Raw genomic sequence first — 24,316 nt, 5'->3', positions numbered from 1 at the left:
TAATAGTTTTTATTTAGCAAATATAGATCATACTTATATAACAATTTTTACTTTTTCATGGTATGTATTTATTCAAAAAACATTCATTTTTCATGTTACATTCATTTAAGTAAAAGTTGTCATGATCAACTAAATTTAGTACCATGCTTCGTGTCACGTATGCTTATTTATGTTCATTTAAGTGTGTGTATAGACATACATATTACCGTGTCCTACTTCTGTGATTCATTAGAATTTCCTTGTGTGTATTAGTATCCGATCTTTACATTCTCAACTATTCCTTTTTTATATATTAATTTCATTTGTGCCTGAAATGTACTGATCATACGTAAAATTCTCTAGAATTAAAACACGATAAAACACGAAATTAAGCATAGGCGTAATACAAAGAAAAATTTAATTTAACTACATACACAAGTTTTTGTTTTTTAACGTTTACTATGTATTTTTTTTACGTAGATTTGAGTATTTTGGTCGAAAATTGTCTTTAATATCAGAATTATACGTAGCTAGATATATACATGAATTTTTACAATTTCAACAGATTCTAGCTATAAATTGATTCTTTAAAACTTAGGTTTTTACGGGACCGAATTTTTTATTGATATAAATCAGAAAAAGGAATATGATTTACATATAATTGATATGTTAGTTCATATATTCTTAATATTCAGGTTTAGAGCAGATCATTTTCTAGTGTTTGTTTTCTTCTTTTGTGTCTATGTAGTTATGGTGGTATATACGCTTATGTTTTATCTGTGAAAAAAGGAGGACGTGCATGGGCGCTCGTACAAGGCAGTCAGATTATATACATATATCCCAACAGTAAAAGGGGGGAACAGAGCACTATTACGCATGCGTAAACGACAAAGAGGGAATTTGGACCGACCCAACAAAAGGGGCCCACTGATCTCTGCGGCTTTAGTGTTAAATTCCAAACGATTTTAAGTAGAACATATTAGTTTTGTGTCACAGATAGTTTGCTTGAAGTTCACGTTAAAATGACAACAACATTATTACGAACTGGTCTACGATTTGTAATTTCCAACAAGTGTTTTAAAAAAAGAGCTATTTCAATTTTATGCTATGGAATATCAGAAAAACAAAATATTTTACTAAAATGCAACCAGGTAATTTTCTTTTTATATTGCAAAAAAAAATAGTGAGTTTAATTTATAACAAATTTCTAATCAATTACTTTGTTTTAAAACACTTTGTATTAAAAATGATGTTAATATGAAGCAATAAAATATTAATAAATAAAATAAGTCATTTTAAAAAGTTATTTAGACGGAAAATGTTATTTAAAAAAAATAAAAATTATATTTTGAATCGTAGGTAGCAAATTTTTCAAATTTAAAAAAAAAGGATATGTTTATTGAATATATTTAAATAATTTATATAATTATTTTCACCTTTTCCAAATTGTTTTGGAAAATCTTCAAGATTCAAGGGCAATATTACGTATTAGTTTTACAGGTGTAGAATATTACAAATACATAATGTTGTACTATAGTTCGTGCATGTAAACATATGTACTGTGTATGGATAAAGATAATTTATTTATAGAATTTTTAATTAAAAGGAATATTAAAACTGTACTAATGTTATTAATAGTAGAGTTACATATCTTTTTAATTGTTCTAACTTATTAAAGATAAATTAATTTCTTTTCTTTCTTTTCTTAATCCAGACTCTTTTTGGAGTCTATTATTGGGATTTCTCCTTGCATCGAAGTTCATTGAACGTATATATTTATATTATATATTTACGATGTAATGTTTTTATACAAGGATACAATATCGTAATCTATCTAATTAGATATAATGCAGTTGTCATAATCAATAACAACACACAATAATTTTTAGAACAACCTTTTATTTATTAAGGAATATATAAACCAAATGTTTTCAGTATTATAAAATATCTCCGCGAGCGTGTAGTACAAGAAGAGTGCATCAAACGGGTATCTCAACTTCTGTAAGCGAACAAGAAAGTGATAACGATTCTGACACCGAACAAGGAAAAGTAAGATACTGTTTAAAGTCTTATTATTTAAGATATTGTAATGCGGTAACAATTTAATCCCAGTCATTTATTATTTTTTTTTTAATATGTGGTAACTAATCATTTAATAAAAAGTTATTTAGAATATTTTTATTTATCAGGGACAATCGTATTTCTGGAGAAGGAAAATGCGGACACTACATAATCATTTGGATATTAATAAAGACGGAGTTATCAGTCACGACGATTTCATGTTGTTCACAGAAAGATTTTCTGACTTGGGACACTTAACTCCAGAATTAAAAATTGAATTCAAAAAAATAATGAATGTAAGTCAGTCTCTTTTTTATGCATTCTATGGATCAAAATGAAATAGTACATAATACTTTTAAGTTATTTATTTATATATAGAAAGCATGGGAAGAACAATGGGGAGAAATTAGTCCGTATAATTTTATTTGTATCGAAAAATATTTGGAGGAAATGCAACATGTTCTTAATGACTCATCATTGAAGAGAAGATGTCATTATTTTTTGCCATTTTTATTCAAAGTATGTTTTTAAAAATATGCATTTATATAAATTAACCCATTGAGGACGACATACGATTCGCAATTTCTTTTTGTGCGACTGACGATATTTTGTGACATATAGGTTTCCAAAATGAGTTAAGAATGCATCAGTAATCGCACTTACGATTGCTTGATCATCAATTACTTCATCGGAATCACTCTCATTTTCATTTTCTACTAAATTTCTACTAGCGATTTCCTAACTTGTTGAAGCCGTAATTAATTGCAAGACGACTGCTACAGCTAAACTGCGACTCCAGAAAGGAATTCGAAAGATTTGGTCTTTACAAAGATCAAAACATTATTATGAACATTATTACCAGCCATCCTTGAAAAATGTTGTGAAATACGATACGTAGACGTAGGAAAATAAATGACGTGACGTATCAAGCGTCCGTACGACACGCGACGCGACGGTCCGTACGTTGCACGAACTGTGGCTAGTGGAAATAAAACGAGAGACAGTACACTGTACAGACGCCGTCCCAATGGGTTAATATGTGTTAAAAAATATTTTCAATATATCATTAAATATAAAATTGCAGGCAGTGGATAAAGATCGAAATGGTGAAATTTCTGTGCAAGAATTTCAGTTATTTTTCCAATGTTTAGGACTCACACATGATGTAAGTAAAATTGCACATTCAATTTTATGATTATTAAAATAAAAGTTAAATTAATGAATTAATTAAACTGAAATATTTATTATAGGATGCAGTTATTTCCTTCAGTCATATTGATACTAATGATGATGGTAAAATTAGCTTTGAAGAATTCATAACAATGGGTCGTGAGTTCTTCTTAACAGAAGATCCAACAAAACCCAGTAAATATTTCTGGGGTCCTTTGGTAGATTAAAATTCTCACTACAATCCTATAATTTGTGATAATACAATACTATATATTAATTATTTTTATAATGGTAATTTTTTGACTTCACTTGTAAGATATTTGAGTTATAGGATATAAATTTTTATACTATAGGTTAATTCGTTTACGTATATACAAAAAGCTGTTTAAATAAAAAGACTTATTAGTGTAATGGGTAGAACTTGTATGAAACTATTTTTGTTAAAAAGTATAACAGTTTAATTACAAATATAAATACTCACTTTTACAAATACATGTAATTGTATGAAAATAAATAAACCAATTATTTAATTACTTTGATTTCCTAAGAGAAAAACCTTCACCAGTGAATGCTTTAAATTCATCTGGGTCTTTTGCCTATAAACATATAATGGGATAAATATACAGTAACATACAAATGACATTTCAACTTACCTCTTTATTATTAACAGGTTTACTAATGCGCAAGAACGTAAGTGTTCCTATTTTATAATCATAATCTGGTATTCCTCTAACATAAGCCGGTTTACTTGTGGTAACTTCTGGTTTTGCAAAATCTCTACGTTTTTTGCCATCTAGTCTATTACCTTCTCCTTTGAATGGCACAAAACCAGATGGTGCTGGCATTAAATCTGCAGGATCTACTACATTTTCATCCTTTTTAGTCTCTTTTTCTACATATCCCAATGGTGGAGCAAATTCAACGTTCATATCACATTCTATGATAGTGACTGCTGAACCTGGTCTTGTTTCCAAAACACACATTTCATATATTCTTTGATTGTATTTTATAGCAATAATGTCACCTGTTGTAAGACATGCAAAATTTCTTAATCCATTTTCTAAAACAGCTTTAGGATTTGTGATGTCTAAAAAATCTTCTGATTGTGGTTGAAAACGTGAAAATGTTGCAACAGGTAAATTTACACTTTCAACATTTATTAATTCTCCTTCTTGTAACAAAAGATTGTACATCATCTGTAATCACAATATGATAATTGTACACTGATTTGGGCTATATATCAATCTAGTTTTCCTAACTAATAATACAAAAATGAGAATATAAACATACCCAACAAGGTAAATAAACTCTTCCTTCGTCCGCAACAAACTCTAAAACTCCACAATGAGTAATTCTATTAGTTTTTTCATTACTTAATCTGAATAACATAGGAAATCTAATATTTAATCTTGTGAGATGCTCTAAAGCTGAGGGTGGCATGATTACTGAAAAACAACAAATTATAATCTTTTACTTGTTCAGTGAATAATTTACATGTTCTTTAGATATATATACTTTTCCCTCCACGTTCTACATCTCGTCGATATGTACCCGGTAACATTGACACAGAAAAACATCTATAGTGGTTGTTGAAAGGTCTGACAATCTCCGGAAACATGTTAAATCCAAACTGAAAGTGGAAAGTCATTTTAATCGAAACAACATAACCTTATTTTATTAAAAGAAATCATCGAACGGAACATATTCCGTCGCTGTTTGTCGTTTCTCTATCAGGTTTTCTTTACCATATTTATGTATTTGTTGCAGTACTCTTTCGAAGGCTTATAATTAATAGAATTTTTTTAAAAGCCTGGAAATTTAGATTTACTTATCACTATGACATACGCATAAATACATAAACAGACACAACTTATGCATATCTATCAGAGGTGAAGAAATATCGATAGTATATCGATTATTATCGTTAGTCTTTGAAGTGAAAAACTAGTGAAAGCTAGTGATATTTTTTTTATAACTATCGATAGTTTCGATATTATTTTGAATAACTTTAAATTTGAATGTATCAGGGTATCAAGCAATTGGAATTTGCTCAATTTGGAACTGTGTGTGTAAAATAAATCGTTTTTTATTGGAAAAATAACTCATGGAAATTTTATTAGAATATTTAATATACTTCATAACAGCTTTATTTATATAGTTAATTATTATATTTTTTCGTTTATAATAGAATATATAATAGAATATTGATCATATAATTTTTGCAAAAATTATGAACTATTACTATAGATAATTAAAGATATAATATAAAATTTATTCTATATTAATATATCATTACAAATATTACACTGCCTGCAGTTTTTTTTTTATAAAAATAACATGCGAGAATAAATGCATTTGATATAATGTGTACGTATATCTATACTATTTTGTTTATATGTGTAATGTATTTGAAAATTAAGGACAGGATTTGACAGAGTTTCTTACTCATTGGTAGAAATATTTAATTATATTGTAACATCATATATAGCTTTTGCTATATATTCCACATTTTTTGATGTTACTCCTGCCATAGATATTCTACCATCTTTTGTCAAATAAATATGATAATCATTAATAAGCTTCTCTACCTATAAAGTAAGTGGAACCAAAATTAAATTATTATATTTTATATATATATATTACATATAATAATGAAAATAAATAATAGTGGATGTCATACCTCATTAGGATTAAGGCCAGTAAAACAAAACATTCCAATTTGGTCTGTAATATGTTTCCAATCACGGGTACTACCCATTTTCTTAAGATTATCATGCAACTTTTGACGTACAGATATAATACGGTTAGCCATTGTTTTTATATCAACCATCCATTGTTCTCTCAATGGGGCATTTTCTAAGATTTCATAAGCAATTTTGGCACCATTAATTGGTGCATTAGAAAATAGTGGTCTAATTATAAGCTTCAATTGCGAAAAAACACGATTTGCTTCATCCTTGTTAGCACAAACCATTGTAAATGTTCCCACACGTTCACCTACGATGATCAATAATTTTTAAATGTTTTCATTTAGCCGAAATGAGATTTATAAACTTGTATATTAACCATATAAGCCCATATTTTTAGCATATGATTGAGCCAGAGCAAATTGAATTCCTTCTTTTACAAAGTGTCGAACACCAAAAGCATCTCTATCTGTATCACCTAAAATTTGCACAAAAATATCCACTAGTGAACAAATTTTCATGTATTATTAAAAATTAAATTATTAACTTCTTATATGTTGTTTTACCTGTGGCAAACCCTTGATATGCCATGTCCAAAAAAGGGAAATGTTCTTTCTTTTTTACTAATTCTGCTAATTCTTTCCATTGTTCTGGTTTAGGATCGACACCAGTAGGATTATGAGCACATGCATGAAGAAGAATAATGGATTTGTCTGGAATTTTCTATAGAATACAATATTACAAATAGAATTTGTAAATATAACCAATAAATAATCAATAAACACAATATATTATTTATAGTATTTATATACTAACATATAAATTTTCTAAAAGACCTTTATGGTCTAATCCACATGTTTTTGGATCATAATAACAATACTGTTTTACTGGAAGTTTAGCAAATGTAAATACTGGAGCATGGTTTCCCCATGTAGGTACTGGTAAATATATCTCCTTATTGCCAGTAAAAAAACGTGTGAGAAAGAGTCCTCCAAGAGAAAGTGCTCCTGTACCAGAAATTGTTTGAGCTGTAGCAGTCTACAAAATGATATCAGTTAAATTGTGAATTATAAAGAAGTTATATAATAGCAAAACTAATAATTCAGTGTGCTATTGATATAAAAATAATAAAATATTAACCATAACGAAATTGCACGGTTGGTCTTATACCTTATATGTACAGTCAGTCATAAAAGTCTATATACAAGTATCAAATTTTGTGTATCTGACTTGTCAAAGTAATTAAAAACACACCTTGTCACAAATTTATTTACACTTAAGTGTAGAAAGTCATACTAAATGTATTCAGTACATTAAAGTATTTCTAAAAGGAATTAGAAAAGCTAAAACATTTAACTCACAAAAATCTTGGAATGAAATTACATTACAAATTACAAAATTTTCAATTTTATTATTGCCAATGAGATACCATTATTGATGCAGAGGAGGAACCTATATGATATTAATATAATATTAAGCCTACTATTTTTATGATTTCATATATGTATAGGAGATGTTTGTAATATTTGTATCATTTCATATTTTTTTAAATTCTTTTTTCTTAATAGAGGTGAAAGTAAATAAACTGTTACATTTTAACAATATGTGTCTTAATGTGCAAAAAAAATGTATATAGCGCTAACATTTTTACTATAATATTTTATATTCTAGGGGTATATATATAATCTTGTGATTAACTATAGATGTGTATTTCTGTGTATATCCACACTGTGCATGCATGTGTTTTTAATACACGTGTTATGTGTATGTTTAAATTACTTAATATATGTTTATTTATTTGTTTATGCTTCAAATTCAGGAAACAATTTTAACTGATGAACTTTTTTCTTAAAGAATATATTTCACATGTAATACTTACCAAACCTTCATCAACAATATTACTATGTTCACCAAGTGCTAACTTAATACTAAGTTTACAAAATTCTGCATTTCCTGCAATTGCTAAATATTCTTTATCCATATTTCTACTTCTAATTCTTTCTTCTGCCTATAATATATTTGATTCAGTTAGATTAATGTGAAAAAGTAGAAATATATATATTTCCCAAACATAATTGCTTTATAATATATACCATTCGTACACTTGGCAAAATAAATGGTTTAGTTTCATCATCTCGATAAGCACCAACTCCTAAATTAACTTTATTTGGATGTGTATCTGCTTTAAATCTTTCTGTAAGACTGAAAATTGGGTCTGGTGGACCCATTTCTATCTGAGACCACCATGAACTATAACACACAAAATATTTTAATATTAATTAATTTCAATTAAAGTAAATCTTAAGAGAAAAAAAATAAATTATAAATCAGTAAATATTAATAAATTATATAGTAAATTTAAAGTTTTTAAGCATTTTAATTAAGTTAGTCATCTTATCTATCTTATGCTTCTTCTTGAGAAATTCCTGATCATTAATAATAAATTCTATGATTATTAATAATTTTAAATAATTTTTAAACTATATAATTTATAACTATAAATTTATAATATAATAAAAGGTTAAAAAGTTCAATTAATTTTTTAATATAAACTTACCTTATTGATCTAACATTGCTGCTATTTTTAAATGATTTGCATGCAAATGGAAGTCTAAATACTTTTTTACTTTGTGCCATATTAATATTAATATGTCAGAATACACTACATTCACCGTATGGATTACCTTAGATTACAGATATACTTATACTTCTTCAATAGTTTGCTGATTTGATGTACAATATACAGATGCTTATTGTCTATATAGGGTGTTCCATAAATTTGTGCCCATCAAAATGTAGCCCGTAAATAAAAATAGGGAAAAATTTGATATGAATGCTTTATCAAAAATTGTAACAACTGATAATAATAAAAAATGAAGTATGAGAAAAATGATAACAGTCTTATTTTTATCGTAGTACAAAGTATGAATAAATAAATAATGTCTATATTTCATATCGATACAAATTGATTTACTAAATTAAAATTTCATTTGTTAAATAAATTCAATAGTTTAGTGATATTATGTACTATGTATTTTCGCATTTTGAAATATACTCCATTTTTATTAATAAGAGCCTAATATTATTCCATTGTTACGTATTTAGCAGTTATTTAAGAATCTGCCTCAAGTTGGTTGGTGCACGTAAAGCGCTAATCCTGATAGTAATATGCGCAAAAATTTAAGAGAACTACTACGATGTAAAGTTATTACTTATTATAACTTAATTATCTTGAGTTGTTGAATTTCTACTACTTTTTTGTACGATCTCTGTTGTAACTGTTCTTTCCAATCGTGGTCCTCCTTTTATTTTGTCATAGGCCAATAGTAACTTAGATTCTGTCCCATTCATCGATGACGATTCATCTTTCGATTTCACTTAGATAACAAGCTTTTGTAACATAGGTATACTCCGTTGTTGGACCTAGGAATATGTTACAAGGAAGAAATATGTAGAATCTGAATAAAGAAAAAGAGAAGACAACAATAATTTATGTCCCTCTTACAACACAAGATCAAGTAGAGTATTTTCTAAGGACCATGTGTGATTTAGTCTAAACTGCTAATTTGTTACGTTTATCATTTCCTGCCTTTTTGTAATCCTTACTGTGATAACTTACATAATATAGAGATAATATACACACATAATATACATACTTAAATAATGTAGAGATATGTCTCATATTTTATATACGTACATATGTTGGATATTCATATCGTGAATTTTGGTGTAGCTGAAAGAATGAACAAAAGATTACAATAACAAATGACATTGATTAACTGTTATAATTATAAATTATCATTGATTGCTATTTGTAATCGCTCGTTAATTTGTATATTTACATATTTGTTGCTGAAACATAGAACACTTGCTTTTTAACAATATAGATATTAGAATTAGATTTTTATGAATATTTTTTTCCAATTCATCATAAATTCCATTCAAGTATTGGAAAGTTCAAATCTGAGATTACAAATTCGCGCGTTCAATTTATATTTTAAAAAGACAACTTCATATTTATTGACTATGTTTACTCCATGAAGTTTTCAAATAACGCTCTTTTAATGTATTTCTATTTCTATCTTTCAATCTGTTATCTAAGAAATGAAATTGATATTTGTGTTAGCGTTATCTAACTTACCAACTATGTATGTAAATTAAACGATAGTGAACATATACGTTACGTATGTATATAACACGCAACTAAAAAGAATAGAAATCAGTTATATTTGTACTAATGTATTATTTTTGGATAAAACTCATTGTTAAACATTCATAGGAAATTGACTTATTATTAAATTATTAAATATTTTCGCAAAATTAATGATGACTTGAGCATGTAAATCTCCAGTTTCACGATAATCTTATAAAACTTAACAAGTTTAAGATAAGGTTTTATTTTCATTTTCATTACTGATCTGCTATTAAAACTTTTAAAAATAACATGTCTAGCTTATATGTTTTGAGTATATGGGAACAAGAATAATTACATACGAACAAAATTATTTGATGAGAAATGCAAATGCAAATACCTTTAATTCAAGATGAAAAAACAAATTCATCTTGGTCAAGGTAATTAATCTATATTAAGATATGAAAATAATTTAAAAGAATCTTTGAATCTTTTTACAAGATTATTTTTGATGTTTGGCAATATAAGCTAAAATTATGAAGTAAATTTTAGGAAGGAGAGACAAAAATGGTTTCTATCATTATTATGTGGTACTTGTCTCATATATGCTACAAGAACATCTGTTCCTTTATTAATGCCAATTATAAGTAAAGAGAAACAGTGGTCCAAACCAGATTCTGGAGTAATATTGTCTAGTTTTTTTTGGGGTTATACATTAACGCAAGTTGCTAGTGGTTATATTAGCGATAGAATTGGAGGACAAAAAGTATTATTGATCTCTGCTCTTGGATGGTCTATGACAACATTTTTTATGCCAGAAGTCATAGAACTCTTTTCAAAGGATGATAGTTCTGTGTTATTAGTAGCAGTAGTGAGAACGATAAATGGTGCATTCCAAGGTATTCTTATGAAATTACTAACATAAATAGCTAAAGTATGTAAAAGATGTTTGTTCTTTATATATATATATATATATATATATATAAATTGCATATATTACAGGAATGCATTTCCCCAGTATGATTAGTTTAATAAGTCAACGATTGCACGAAACAGAAAGAGCCTCATTTTTTAGTTTATTAACATCAGGATCCGCTCTTGGCACATTGCTCACTGGATCTTTAGGTTCCTATCTGTTGGAAAATTATAACTGGGTAGTAGTTTTCCAAACATTAGGTATATAAATGTATAATTATGTGTTATTTACACTAATATTAACAACCTTATTAATAAATTCACAGTGTGATTTAATTATACAAAAATATCTAATTTGTTATCTTAGGAGGTTTGAGCTTGGCATGGGCCGTGCTATTAAGTTACCATACCCTACCTTTTAAGGAAAAAGCAGCTTCTACTAAATCAGCTACTAACTACTCTTTGCCTTGGTTGAAGCTTTTAAAAAAACCTCCATTCTGGTAATCATTGTGCATGGGATCAATTTGAATTCAGTTATCATAAGTCACACAATTTCTGACACAAATCTTAATATAAAAAGTATATAAAGTTATATGGATTTATAAAAATATTATGATTACAAATTTATAGATGTATAAAGTTCACATATTAACTGTTATTTTCAGGTCATGTGTAATAGGTCATGCTTGTCAAAATAATTGTTTTTTTGTATTACTATCCTGGATGCCAATGTATTTTCATGATACATTTCCAGAAGTAAAGGTAATTAATTATTAGGTTGTCTTAAAAGTTTCTTTTGCTGTTTTATAAGGAAATAATAAACACACAACATTTTTTGTTTTATATTACTTTATTGAATCTTTAAACAAAATGGATCATACATAATTCAATAAAATTTTATAGCATTAGTTATATAACATATTAAAAATTTTCTTTGTTATATTTAGGGCTGGGTTGTAAACATGGTGCCATGGTTGTCTATGTTGCCTTGTACATTTTTTGGTAAAGCACTTTCTGAGAAGATAATAAAAGCAGGGTATTCCATCACAGTAACACGTAAAATAATCGAAACAATATGTTTTTTAACTGAAATTATAAGCTTATTATTTTTAGGTAAGTATAGGTATGTATAATAATGTATGAAAAAATTAAATAGAGAAATTGATTTTAAAACAATTTCAGCAAAAGTGGAAACTTTTCAAAGTGCAATAATTTGTCTTGCGTTTATAATTGGCGGGTCAGGTTTTCATAATAATGCAATTGCAGTAAATCCTTCAGATCTTGCACCAAAACATTCCGGAAGTGTATTTGGATTAATGAACACTGTTGGTGCTATACCTGGTATATATAATCATAAATTTACTATTGCAGTAATAGGAAAGATGATAGTAAAAAAGATAATTTTCAGGATTTCTTGGAGTATACTTTTCTGGATATATATTACATGTAACGCACAGCTGGCCTGTTGTATTTATATTCATTGCTATAATAGATGCATTAGGATGTATAGTATATTTATTATTTGGTTCTGGTCAAGCAATTATATAAAATGACATCCAATTTATTGTTCTTTCAGTTTATTGTGAATATACCCTATCCTTAAAATTCGGTACAATTGTGTAAATTTTAATTATCTACGAATAAAACAATAACATTAATTAAGTTGTGTCAATATTGCGAGAAGTTTCGATAGTAATACAAAAAAACATTCATGCATGGTTTATATGTATATCGGTTAACTGATAATTTGATTTTGTTTAAAATTCCATATTATCTTATACATGTTACGTTTAATTAATCATACTTATAAAAATTTTAAATATAATAAATATCAATAATATAAATTTAAAAGGTTAGCACTGATTCAATATAAAATCATACCTAATGAAGGAATATAATAATAATGATTAAACGCGATATCTATGATATGTCTATGTATGATTTTTCAGAGTATAATACCAAAACATAACCGATTATAATTTCTAGAACGATAATTTTCTACCAATCGTTACACAATATTTTACAGAAATAAATGTTACCGTATTACGTCAAATATTGAAATGTTCTTTTAATTGACGATGAATAAAAACGTAGCCAATGTGATGGTTAGTAAGTATATGCGATTGCCACCTACATGAAAATGCCTCTTTATCAGAGATTGGAGCAGCAAGTGCCTGATGCCTTTTTTAACGCGAGCATGTGAACGGATCTCGAGACTCGACTTTTCGACTTGGAACATCTCGTGAGAATTAATGTACGCAGTAGAGACAATTGCAGAGGTGGAATTTTATTTTTAACGGGACGACCGTGTACTTGTTTACGCGAGGTTTTTGATGAACGTGTGAGTTGTCCGTTGACGCTTGTCGTTTTCACCGATCATTCGGTCGTGCCTGCCTCTGCCTGCTGCCGCGAATGTGGATACTTCATAGTGTGCTGTACTGCTGCTGCCGCCGCTGTGCGTTTGAAGTGCTCCCTACGGCTGATCGCCTTTGGATTTTAACAAGTCCTTCACATTCGTGAACGCTTTGAAACTGGTTCGTTATTGTACCAGACCCCGCCGTGATTGTCACTTGATAGCAACACCCGAGGCGCCAAAGCTGTCCGCATCGGCGCTTTCTTTAGCCCAAGTGGTATCAATGTTGTCTGGCAATGGTGTGTAAGGAGAACGTGGTATCATGGTTTGGGAATCTGTCCAGGTAATAGAAATATTATCAGTTTCTTCCCTAACTAATGCCATATTCTCCTTGTTCGGAAATGGATTGTTATAGTTCTTTTATTCATAGCGCTTCTTTTCGTTTTCAACTATGACCTCTTCATCCTTACCAAATTTCGAACTAACCAAAAAGAACATTCCGCAATTTCATCTTAATTTTATGTCAGAAATTAACATGAATGTATTGGTAAATAAGAAATTATATGGATATTGATTTTCATTAATGTTTAATTTACCCTATTATCGATATATCACTTTTCTGTTTATTATACAGGAGTACCAAGTATGGTAGCAACTGTTTTCCTCTAATTTCGTGTGTATTCAAGATATTATAGTGAATTAATAATTAAATCTTCTTATATATATTTATCTTAAAATGATAAAATACTACATATATTTCATATTGTTATCAACAGTAGCATCATTTACTTTTCCTGTTGAATATGGATGTTAATAAAATCTTATAAAGCATATTATTAAAAATCTATATATTAAATACCATATTATAATAGATTGCGTGTATACTTTAATAAGGATTATAATCACATAGGCTGTAATTAAATTGTTATTCTGATACAATTTTATAATTTAGTTAATTATAGTTATAATAATGTTGAATAATCAATATTAATTTATTATATCATTTTATTAGATTATTTCTAACAAATAATATAATTGTCATTTTTATGAGAGAAAGTTTTAAAAGAATTATATATTTTAGCATTTTACGTATAAATATAAACAGTATAAATTATAAAATACTACAATTTAAAATTAATATATTTTCATTCACAGATAAAAAGTTATTCAGAATTAATTATTTTTGTTGATATTTTTGATAATATTTTGTAACAATATTCAATCATTTTCATTAACTATATACTTTTATGTTGATATTGCATAAATATATTTTTATATTTTTTAAGATATCAGTTACTTACTCAAAACTATTTCATGCTCATGACAAATATTTTATTACAAATAAAGAAAGAAATATTTGTGATTAGTTCATTATTATAAAAAAATATATTTCTATATGTGCAGTTATAAACGCATCGATGTCATGTGCACGTTACTAAACATGTGCCTGCCGTTTGAAGTACGATACCTTGGCACTTGTGTAGAGGATATTGGTAAACGGGACTACAATGATCTCCGTGACACGGAACATCATGCAAACAGTGCCACTGATCTTGCCGAGTTAACAACCTTAGGTGTGGCAGATAAACGCACACGAAGGAAACTTGCGCTCTACATGGCATTATTACATTCTTGTAATTATGCATGTGCTGTAATCTTGTACAAGAATTTGTCAAATTTTGATTACCAAGAAATCTCTAACCTATTAAATGGGACCACCTTTACACCGGATGATCAACCACTTGAAGAACTGCTCTTATTGTATACAATGGCTTTAAATCATCCAGCATTTACATATGAGCAGAAAAGTGTCTTCGGTAACATTTACATAAAGCTTCAAGAAGAAGAAGCTCGTCTGAATCTTTCAAAGTTAAATTCATCTTACAAACAAACACAAGTATGTATAATCTTCGTGTGTTGAATGCATTTATTTATTTATGTAATTTGTAATCTAACTAGTATTCTAAATATTGTTTAAATATTTCATAATAAACTAAATGTTAATTTATATCTGTTTTAACAATAGGGTTGCGCGCCATGTATGAATACAAACGAAAGATTAATAGACACAGAGATGCAAGGCAGTTGTATGATGGCTCCACCACCAATGCAAACTTATCATGGTAGTTTATAATATGATATATGCGTACATATATGTATAATATATATAAATATTAATATTTTTTTACATTATCTGTAGGAGAAATGACAATGAGAAATAATACTATGGTAACTGGTGTTCCCCCTGGTCTTTCCATGCCTCCACCTGGATTATGCCTGCCAACTCCAGAACAAATGCCAATGGGATCAGGTGGTGCAACACAGTACCTTCACCTTGGCTTTCCATCAGTAAATCACATGCCACCATGGACAGGTCAGGTTATGATGGGGAATCAGCTGATGTATCACACTGGCGACATGTTGGCTTATCCACCTTCCCCCTTAGTCAGCCGTCAATCGTCACCATCCCAGTCTCGATCTCCTAGTCGCAGTAATTCCCCAATGGGTCGCAGAAACAATACAATGCCGCGCACCTCTTCACAAGTGACTCAGTCTACTTCGAATACCTTGACATCAACGAGTGCCTCTAACAGTCAAACAAGCATCTGCAGCTCAAATGCCAATTCCCTTCCACCACTTCCCACATTGGGTACGAACAGAAGTCATCCTAGTCAACCTCCATTGCTTCCATCACGCTCTGTTCCCTTGTCTATCAGCAGTTCTACTACTTTTTCACGACATAATAGCGTCGAGAATACTCCTTCTACCTTAATTCCGGCAGCACCTCAATCAAAACAACCTCCACCACCACGACTGCGATCTTCAATTTCTGGTGATTCATTACGAGAAACGTTAGGAAAAGAAATGCCAAATTTCAAAGGCAACTTGCAGAATTTTTCTCTCGACGAGGTGAGATAGTAAAGTTTTAAAATAGTTTATAATAACATAAAATATTTCATAATAAATTTTACTTTATATTTAGTATAAATATATAATAGAATATGTATGTACATTAATAAACATAATAATATGTGATATATTGTGCAGATCCGAAGAATGAGTGATGAGGACTTGAGGGAAATAGGATTAACACAAAATGCAGTAGGGCAATTACGAAGTATAGTTAAGAGTCAAACTACTAACGGCTTAAATCAAATTTCTACTGATAAAAAATTAGATAGTACTAGCAGCACAACACACACAGTTGTAGATTCAGTTGAAAATGAGGTAATAATTAATAATCTATACTTGATATATATTAATATATTGTTAACTTTCATTTAATCAGTGAAGGAAAATAGATGCATAACATAAAATTTTTATTCAGGCTATACCGGGAATGGAGATGTTGAATGATAATGGAAATCAAAGCAGTAAGTCAATGCCGTTACAGGAACAGCATCCAGCGATGCATCATCATCATAATCATGCAGCTACACCTAATTTACGGCGATATCCTATGCCACCGTTAGATCCTGCGCAAATACAAATGTATCCTGCTCCGCCACCGATGTATGCTGCACAAAATGCACCATGCTATGCCTGTCTTACATTACCTGTCGCCGGGGTACAAAATCGATATTCAAGGTAGGAAAGAAAGTGTACAATTATTAACATTTATCAAAGTTGATTTTTGAATTTTGAATTAACGATGTTAAAATATTTTAGGTGCAATGCTCAACACGTATATTGTTTAACACAATTACAAGCCTTGAGGTTAGATCCTGAAAACAGCAGGCATTGTTCACAGAGTAGTAGTTCTGATAGTACTGGTAGTAGATCTCCGCCAGAGACTCCTCCGGCAGCACCGTGGGTGAGCGGCAGTGAGAGCAATCCACCGCCAGTTACTGATCATCTTAGTTCTGCACCGGTACATTCTACAAGTGCAGTATCACATCCAGCATCCCAACAACCTATACAATCGGGCCCGGAAAGGCAACGTACTAGAAGAAATCAGACACATGTAATGCGTCATAAAAATCAAATGGTGAACGGCGGTGGGCCACCGAATCTTTCACAATGCGTTTCCTTTCCCACGCCACCTTCGCAGTCGCAGGTCACGTATCTGCCGCATGGTCATTTTCCGGCTTTGAGACCGAGTAGTGGTATTTATTCTAACTTCTCACATGGACCGTATGCAAGACCAGCTTATCCGACCACGTACCAACCGAATGGTGAAATGATGTACCAATATCCTGGACATCCATCCTCAGGAGGAACACCACCACCTCCACCGAATGCAGCCGCGACACCTGTTCAGGCACCGTATATGCCACCTACTCCGATTGTTACATATGCACCAGCTGCCGTCCCACCAACGAAAATTTCGTGCTATAATTGTGGCAGTAGTAGTCATCTTGCAGTTGACTGTAAAGATCAAACCATGGAAGATCTTACCAAAAAAGGTAACTTAAAATTTATACTTTTATGTAGAATGTTACTGTTTATAATTATACGCAAATAAAAGATGGGTAATGTACATAGGTCTTTTGCGATAAATAATATTCTTTCTCTTATTTTTACTTTCAGCTCAATACCGCTTAGATTACAGTATAATGAAACAACCTGGAGAGTGCCCAAATTCTGACAAGTGATCCCCTGCCGCGGACCATCCAGCAATTTATCATTATCATCATTACCGTAATTACTGTCATCATCACTGTCATTACTACTGTTACTACGATGCCGCCACAGCAATACAACCTAAATACCGTTCAAAAGATGACTGCTATCGCTCCTCATGCAAGTTTTCGGTGATTTTTGTAGACATCCCTTATATTCAGGATGACGATTTTTTAACCGAGGAAGTTTCGCGATTTGCGGTACCAGGTATACTTTTTACAAGTTCTTATTTATGATAGTAATTCTTAATTATGTAAAAAGATGTCGCGTCATGTACAAAGAGAAAACTGGGAGAAGCATAACGCAGAATGCTCTTATCTATGTTTTTAGAATACATTTTGAAAGGTTTGTGTTAGGTACTGACTCGTGTCTTACCAATGATACGTATGGACTACATATAAACACATATACATACATACTCACACACATTCACAGCACGCCTCAACCCAATTTCTCACTATTTCTCTAGTAACTAGCCATAAACGAAATACAAGAAAAAAGAACGCATTGTGCTCTGATTAGATGAAACTACCATGTTTGACTATATTTATCATTGATACTTTTACTTCTACTAGTACATCTACTATCACTATTACTACTATTACTATTAAACTATTACTATTACTTCTATTATCGCTACTGAGCCACATTTTTATGTATACATATTTTCTCAATTCTTACGTGCGCAATGTTTGAACGAGTGCAAAAGTGAATGATGACAACAGAGTAAAAAAAGATAAGATAAAAAGAGTAAAGGATGAATGCACATAAGAAAGAGAGAGAAAAGAAAACAGGAAAGAAGAAAAAAGGAAGAATGAAAGAACAACAAACCATAAGTGTTCGATCGTCTAGCTGCCTTTGCGCTCCTGTGTGTATAAAACTATAAATATACGCCGCTCATCACTCATTTATTAACTTATGAATAGTTAGTTAAATAACAATAATTCTCATCCTATTTATATAAATAGTCATGCAATCATGTGCAACTTAAGCAATTTTATACGAGTTTTATTGATCGCCCATCTTTTTTAAGTGTAAGCAATGCGTTATATACGTTTAAAATCTCGTTAGTAAGTAATAAACAAAAGAAAGAATAACGACTTGAATATGTACTAGTGTTAGGTATGAGTGGAGTGGCAATCTGCGTTGAACTCATCTTGTCAACAAGTTGCTACTGCATTTAAACCAATTCTTAATTAAACAAACACCGTTAGTGAATGTCGATCTAATTCTATTAAAGTGTATAATTTGGTAAATCTTTGTCTAGTTCCCATACTTACGATGACTTATAATTTTTAATCGTAAGACTCTCATACTATGCATCTGATCTATATGAAATAGATCCTAGATATTTAAAATAGTAAGGACTGAAAAGATATAAAAACGAGTGAGAGTGAGTTTGATATGTGTGATTTTAAATACACATGCATTTAAAAACTTCCTTTCAGTAGCTTCTGGATATAAAGAATTCTCAGGTGTCTTTTTTTTTTTTTTTTTGGTTAGTAATGAATTATTTGGCAGCTAGTCAATAGCCACAAACATTTTGGGATTAATATTTTAGAGCTGTTATTTTGCAGTGATAAAAATTTGAAAAGAAGAGACAGTTCAGAGTTGATGATTTTCATGTTACCTTTGAATCTGATTTAACAATTTTATTAAGATGATGATAACTTGCTCTAATGGTATTGTTTTCACATATTATTGTATATAAAGTGAAAGTCGTTTTTTATTTCTAAACAATACTTTATTCAAATTCCAAAGAAAGCCAAAAATTAGTTGGGAAAAGTCGAAAAAATATTATTCATACTATATATATATTATAATCTTCAATCTTCTGTCAATTTTTTATAAGAAATTCGACTGTGTCGTAATTACTAGAGTCTGATTCGGTGTTTAGGTAACATTTATTAAAAGTGCCATTTTTGTTGAAACACCCAGTGTCTTCATACCGGTCTATTAAAAAAAAAAAAAATAAAGGTTGAGGTTTGTCTTGCCGTTAGCATTAGTCAATGATGATTTTTAAAAACTACCTGAGAAAAGTTTCGAAGTGGCTGTGACTGATGAAGAGTGTGTAAAATTCATATTAAAGCTCTATGAATATTTTTTTTTAATTCCATAATACAAAATAATCGAATCCTGGTATTCGCGAGTACTTTGTTTTTGAATTAATATCAGTTGTAATTGGCAGGTATTGCCTAAGCCAGATTTATGAAACACAAACAAACACATTTTTCTATTTTACATTTTAAATACAGATATGTTGCTTGACAAGAGCAAAAGAAAAATAGCGCAAAAATTTCGTGTGTTTGTATGTGATTCGTCTACGAAACAAAGGAGTCTGAGTTTACAACATATATTTAACAAAAATATTGTAAATCTCTCAATTGAATTTTTCTGATAAGGTCATCATTTGAGTCATAAATTTGAAATTTTCGTTCGCGGACAAATTTCGTTTTCGAAATTAAATATATTATTGAACTATTTTTAAATATAGGTCCAAATGAATGTGTTTGCATCTTGCTAAATAATAACAATTCATTGTTGACCAAATGGTATTATAGTCACGATTAGTCGTGCTAGAAGCAGAAGCAATAGTATTATAATTATTAAAATATAACACTTTATTGCTGTTTACTAACTGTTGACATTGATAATCAAGGGAATATGTTTTAGTATATCTCAGATGTATGTGTCATTGGCAATAAGATGAATGCGATATTTTTTCTCTTAACTGTTAAGCAATACTTCTTAGCATAACAACAATACATGTTTTTAAAAGTGAATATTGTATAGTATTAGTGTTGTAAGCAGCAATAAGGGAGTTCTGTAATTTTGTTGCTAATCTGCAATTATATATAAAAGAGAAGGATCGTTTTAGCAATAATGTCATATTTAATGACATAATATATTACGTAGTTATTTAACAAAAAATTCTATTATAAAGAATGTAACCAAGGAATTGTCGTTTTCATTGCATCGACTACATTCATTTTAATGTATTTCATCAGTTTGATATGTTCGGTTGAAGCGATTGAAAATTTTATGGAAAATATGTATCTCCTAATTTTTGTTCTTATTTGAATTTTCTTAAGAATATTGTTGTTGATAATAATTAATCATCGTCGTGGAACGGTAAGGAATTAGTTTCATTAGCTATATCATTGTAGGAGGCTGTCTGCTTTGAATCAAGACTCCTTTGTTTAACAAGTACCGTTAAGTACGCATTTAAATTAATGAAACATGTACATAAGTGGCAGAAAGAAACCACTAAAAAAATTGTGCTTGATGCAATAAGTGCGTTATGTTGTTCAAGTTTGAAAAAAAGTTCAAATGCTCTTGATCAAATCAGTATTATACGGAAAAGAATCAAAAAGTCAAAGAATCATATCACTTGAACAGAAGCCGTAGAGCAAGAGCGTGAGAGATTAGTAGTAGTAATTACAATAAAACGATAATATTAGTATTAATTATAATAATTATATTAATGATAAATTATATGTATATATATTATATATTATATATGTGTATATATTATATATAATATGTATATATGTATATATATATATATATATTACTACATATATATATATATACATAATAGAGATGTAAACTTTCTGGAAAGATTTGATCATTTTTCAAATGAGAACTCCTTTTGTTTTTAGGAAATGCAGACAAATATTTAAAAAAAAGGGAAAAACGAAGGAAAAAAAGTTAAAAAAACAAAAACGGCAAAAACATTGACTCGGATATTGTTGTACATCTTTAATACGTAATTTTGGTTGTTTTCTATAATAATTATTATCTCATACTTTAATTCTTAGTTTCAGCAATAACTGTTTGTGTTACTAATCTCTATTAGCACTTCTAGCTACTGTTCCTAGGTGTGTTTCTTTTCGCTTCAATTAGAACTCACGATTATCTTTTCTCTTTCCTATACGAGTTTATTGATGAAATTAGACTAATGGTAACAATAAATTATAAAGTACAAGTAATTAGCCATCTTGTATTATGAAAAGCAGTTCAAACGTCTTAAAGCTTGCGTTTCTGGTATATTAAAAAAAAAATGCAACACGTATATTTCATATCGTAATGAAATTTTAAAAAAACTTTCTCGACACTTTACATCTCTAATGTTAATTGAATAAAATAGGTTGTACTCAAGTGGAATTATAAAAAGTGAAAAAAGAATGTAAAAAAAGACTAGAGCCATGTGTATCTTTTTTTGTCAAATATTTTTGGACATACAGGGGTGTAATTGGGCAGCGGTTAAGATTGTACAGAGAAAGTTAACAGAGGAGGTAGAAATGAAAAAAAATCTAACGAAATACACATACAGGTACATCTATTGTACAAACAGAAATACCCACATATACGTGTATATGCAGACATATATCAAGATACCGTCGGCATAGTGACTTAAAAAGCGCTTACAATTACGATGTATGTACATTTGCTGCGTTTTGTGACCGATGCTCGTTATACAATAATGTTTGCATGAGGTGATCGATGATTCGAAAAGTTTGCCCGACTACCGAGACTTACGAAGACAATACGTGCTTTGGACGAGAACGAAAATAAAATATAAAAAGTAAAAAAAAAAGTGGATAGAAAAATAGCGTGAAACACAAAACGCGATACATTATGGATGAGAGTTGCCATTTCAAAGAAATAGGAACGAGAAAAAGACGGAAATTGTGAAAAAATGAATCAAGCGGGGTAAAGCGTGCTGCTTAACGGTTAATGTATAAGTGTAATTATTATTATTTAAAGAAGAATACAAAGAAATAGAAAAATACAAAAAAATTTAGGAGGCATTCTGTGCAAAAGTGAAACTCATTCGGTTTTTGTAGTCGGTCGCTGATGTGAAAGGATCAAATTTTTCGACAAGTAATACTGTTATTGTGGTACCATAAAAAGTGTAATGGGTCAAAACACACAAAAAAACAACAAATTTGAAAATGAAAAAAAATCTGTACGAGGGTGTGTGCCGCTCTACGTCATGTACATAAGAATCGGTGCGAAAGAGGAAGAATGTATGATACGTAAGTATGTATGATATATAGCGTGATAGGGGAAAGAAGATTTACATACAAATATGTGATGTGTATATACACATTATATATATACATACATATATGGAAATATTGAGATATATTTGTAAATTCTGTTATTTGAATGCATTATAAATATTTTAACCTCCTGTAATGAAATATTTAATAAAAAACGTTACCAACCAATCCGTCTACACTTTTAGCCGTTGTGTTTAGGATACGAGCGTCTTATGAAATTGTACTTTCATTTATATGCGATAGTACAAAGAAAAGCTGTGTAAATAGACACGCTTCTGTAGAGCAGTTACGATTACTTTGCGATATTACCGACAATTATTATCAAATTTGTAACTCTTTGAACAGTAACATTGTTTAATACACATGATTTCTTTACTAACATGCGATTATAAGACACGATAGGACGTAATGCCATTTGTAAATAAATCGAGAAACTGGTTAAAGTATACTCTTAGTCTATTCTGAAAAATGTGATGAGAATCTAGCATTTAATTATAGATGCACCGCTTAATTCGTTTGTATAAAGTATAATATAGTTTAAATTCAGATTCGATTGAATAGTACAAGATACGCCAAGATTATTATTTTAAAAGATACGTTGAAGTAAACTTTATAAAAATGTTGCTTTTTTATATACATACATTTCTTGAGACTTCTATATAATGTTCACACAGCAGGAGCGAATCCACAAAAAAAAAAAAAAAAAAAGAAATAAAAAGAAAGAATCTAATTGTAAAAGGTCTAAATCTTTCTTAGAAAGTTAAACGAAGTGATCCGATGCATTGCATTTGCCGGATGGGTAATATATAACGATAATTACATATTGTGTGCTGTAGACAAAAATTATAGTAATTTGTAATACAAATGAATTGAAGTAAATAAAAATAAATTAAATGTATTTTTTAATGTCGTTAAAAGTAAAACTAATAAAATATTCCGCATAATAATTATTAAATAACTAACGATTCAAGTTGTTTTGATAACCTACATTTGTTTCATTGCAAAACATTATTTTTACAGCTTGCCGTGTTTGTGCAATCGAAGAGGGAATATAATAAGCAATTTTGTTCTTTTAACAACATATTTTGTTCTTTTCTATTTAAATATTATGACCACCTATTTAAATTACGATTAATAAAAGGTAGAAAATTCGTATGAATATACGTACATACGTATGTTGGATTTCTTTGCTGAAATTTGTTAAATTCGACATTTCCAGTACAATCGATCCACAGGACTTCCGTTATGTAAGAATGTGCATGTATGGTAAACTAAGCGGTATAGATACCGCATTATAGTTCTACATAAAATAGATTTTTATTTATTT

At 29.6% G+C, this 24,316-nt stretch overlaps 5 protein-coding genes and 1 long non-coding RNA gene across 13 annotated transcripts; 3 read left to right on the top strand and 3 right to left on the bottom strand.

The window, feature by feature from the left end:
• The first annotated feature begins 171 nt into the window (after nucleotides 1–171).
• Nucleotides 172–3,437, top strand: CBP (sarcoplasmic calcium-binding protein). Its single transcript, XM_033346881.2, has 7 exons — nucleotides 172–241; nucleotides 728–1,130; nucleotides 1,915–2,028; nucleotides 2,169–2,336; nucleotides 2,419–2,559; nucleotides 3,125–3,205; nucleotides 3,291–3,437. Exons 2-7 carry the CDS (start codon nucleotides 1,002–1,004, stop codon nucleotides 3,435–3,437), a joined length of 780 nt encoding a protein of 259 aa, XP_033202772.1. The 5' UTR covers nucleotides 172–241; nucleotides 728–1,001.
• Ufd1-like (ubiquitin fusion-degradation 1-like) lies at nucleotides 1,859–5,110 on the bottom strand. Of its 5 annotated transcripts, none has more exons than XM_033346877.2 (5): nucleotides 4,726–4,873; nucleotides 4,501–4,655; nucleotides 3,864–4,406; nucleotides 3,692–3,806; nucleotides 1,859–1,978 (listed from the first exon to the last, which is right to left on the bottom strand). In XM_033346877.2, the coding sequence occupies exons 1-4, from the start codon at nucleotides 4,856–4,858 to the stop codon at nucleotides 3,741–3,743; spliced, it is 897 nt and encodes a 298-aa protein (XP_033202768.1). In that variant the 5' UTR covers nucleotides 4,859–4,873; the 3' UTR covers nucleotides 1,859–1,978; nucleotides 3,692–3,740. The 5 variants fall into 5 exon arrangements, with proteins under 5 accessions (XP_033202768.1, XP_033202766.1, XP_076473307.1 ...); XM_033346875.2 differs by lacking the exon at nucleotides 1,859–1,978 and adding an exon at nucleotides 3,153–3,453; XM_076617192.1 differs by lacking the exon at nucleotides 1,859–1,978 and adding an exon at nucleotides 3,570–3,591.
• A 211-nt stretch (nucleotides 5,111–5,321) lies between these two features.
• Got2 (glutamate oxaloacetate transaminase 2) lies at nucleotides 5,322–8,740 on the bottom strand. The gene is made up of 8 exons (XM_033346869.2): nucleotides 8,455–8,740; nucleotides 7,991–8,147; nucleotides 7,777–7,905; nucleotides 6,714–6,935; nucleotides 6,464–6,620; nucleotides 6,277–6,375; nucleotides 5,891–6,207; nucleotides 5,322–5,798 (listed from the first exon to the last, which is right to left on the bottom strand). Exons 1-8 carry the CDS (start codon nucleotides 8,532–8,534, stop codon nucleotides 5,676–5,678), a joined length of 1,284 nt encoding a protein of 427 aa, XP_033202760.1. The 5' UTR covers nucleotides 8,535–8,740; the 3' UTR covers nucleotides 5,322–5,675.
• Nucleotides 8,741–10,099: 1,359 nt separating this feature from the next.
• Nucleotides 10,100–12,508, top strand: MFS18 (major facilitator superfamily transporter 18). The gene is made up of 8 exons (XM_033346870.2): nucleotides 10,100–10,469; nucleotides 10,582–10,928; nucleotides 11,032–11,205; nucleotides 11,312–11,444; nucleotides 11,610–11,706; nucleotides 11,892–12,057; nucleotides 12,127–12,285; nucleotides 12,353–12,508. The coding sequence occupies exons 1-8, from the start codon at nucleotides 10,414–10,416 to the stop codon at nucleotides 12,490–12,492; spliced, it is 1,272 nt and encodes a 423-aa protein (XP_033202761.1). The 5' UTR covers nucleotides 10,100–10,413; the 3' UTR covers nucleotides 12,493–12,508.
• Nucleotides 11,776–13,191, bottom strand: LOC117164085 (uncharacterized). Of its 3 annotated transcripts, none has more exons than XR_013061904.1 (3): nucleotides 13,079–13,191; nucleotides 12,389–12,578; nucleotides 11,776–12,282 (listed from the first exon to the last, which is right to left on the bottom strand). It is a non-coding gene; the product is annotated as an uncharacterized LOC117164085 (long non-coding RNA). The 3 variants fall into 3 exon arrangements; XR_013061903.1 differs by lacking the exon at nucleotides 13,079–13,191 and adding an exon at nucleotides 12,826–13,058 and having other exon boundaries at nucleotides 12,370–12,578; XR_013061902.1 differs by lacking the exon at nucleotides 13,079–13,191 and adding an exon at nucleotides 12,826–13,054.
• Nucleotides 13,192–13,499: 308 nt separating this feature from the next.
• Nucleotides 13,500–23,157, top strand: LOC117164074 (uncharacterized). 2 transcript variants are annotated; one of them, XR_013061901.1, is made up of 9 exons: nucleotides 13,500–13,640; nucleotides 14,702–15,194; nucleotides 15,324–15,420; nucleotides 15,498–16,207; nucleotides 16,346–16,525; nucleotides 16,626–16,885; nucleotides 16,967–17,703; nucleotides 17,828–18,127; nucleotides 21,583–23,157. XR_013061901.1 is itself a non-coding variant. In XM_033346854.2 (8 exons), the coding sequence occupies exons 1-8, from the start codon at nucleotides 13,594–13,596 to the stop codon at nucleotides 17,890–17,892; spliced, it is 2,589 nt and encodes an 862-aa protein (XP_033202745.1). In that variant the 5' UTR covers nucleotides 13,500–13,593; the 3' UTR covers nucleotides 17,893–23,157. The 2 variants fall into 2 exon arrangements, 1 of the variants encoding a protein (XP_033202745.1); XM_033346854.2 differs by having other exon boundaries at nucleotides 17,828–23,157.
• The last annotated feature ends 1,159 nt before the right edge of the window (nucleotides 23,158–24,316 follow it).

The sequence above is a fragment of the Bombus vancouverensis genome, chromosome 3, assembly GCF_051014615.1.
Source record: "Bombus vancouverensis nearcticus chromosome 3, iyBomVanc1_principal, whole genome shotgun sequence".
In the NCBI taxonomy this organism is placed as follows: Eukaryota; Metazoa; Arthropoda; class Insecta; order Hymenoptera; family Apidae; genus Bombus; species Bombus vancouverensis.
This window is presented reverse-complemented; position numbering and strand designations above follow the sequence as displayed.

Coding starts and splice junctions, on each gene's coding strand:
- CBP (XM_033346881.2), top strand. CDS start 1,002: ATGACAACAACATTATTACGAACTGGTCTACGATTTGTAATTTCCAAC. Junction 2,337..2,418: donor AATTCAAAAAAATAATGAAT/GTAAGTCAGTCT, acceptor ATTTATATATAG/AAAGCATGGGAAGAACAATG. Junction 2,560..3,124: donor TTTTGCCATTTTTATTCAAA/GTATGTTTTTAA, acceptor ATAAAATTGCAG/GCAGTGGATAAAGATCGAAA.
- Ufd1-like (XM_033346877.2), bottom strand. CDS start 4,858: ATGACTTTCCACTTTCAGTTTGGATTTAACATGTTTCCGGAGATTGTC. Junction 4,656..4,725: donor TGTAGAACGTGGAGGGAAAA/GTATATATATCT, acceptor GTTGTTTTTCAG/TAATCATGCCACCCTCAGCT. Junction 4,407..4,500: donor GAGTTTATTTACCTTGTTGG/GTATGTTTATAT, acceptor TTGTGATTACAG/ATGATGTACAATCTTTTGTT.
- Got2 (XM_033346869.2), bottom strand. CDS start 8,534: ATGGCACAAAGTAAAAAAGTATTTAGACTTCCATTTGCATGCAAATCA. Junction 8,148..8,454: donor AGCAATGTTAGATCAATAAG/GTAAGTTTATAT, acceptor TGTGTGTTATAG/TTCATGGTGGTCTCAGATAG. Junction 7,906..7,990: donor TTTTGCCAAGTGTACGAATG/GTATATATTATA, acceptor AATATATTATAG/GCAGAAGAAAGAATTAGAAG.
- MFS18 (XM_033346870.2), top strand. CDS start 10,414: ATGCAAATGCAAATACCTTTAATTCAAGATGAAAAAACAAATTCATCT. Junction 11,206..11,311: donor AGTAGTTTTCCAAACATTAG/GTATATAAATGT, acceptor TTGTTATCTTAG/GAGGTTTGAGCTTGGCATGG. Junction 11,445..11,609: donor TTAAAAAAACCTCCATTCTG/GTAATCATTGTG, acceptor TGTTATTTTCAG/GTCATGTGTAATAGGTCATG.
- LOC117164074 (XM_033346854.2), top strand. CDS start 13,594: ATGGTGTGTAAGGAGAACGTGGTATCATGGTTTGGGAATCTGTCCAG. Junction 15,421..15,497: donor ACCAATGCAAACTTATCATG/GTAGTTTATAAT, acceptor CATTATCTGTAG/GAGAAATGACAATGAGAAAT. Junction 17,704..17,827: donor GGAAGATCTTACCAAAAAAG/GTAACTTAAAAT, acceptor TTTTACTTTCAG/CTCAATACCGCTTAGATTAC.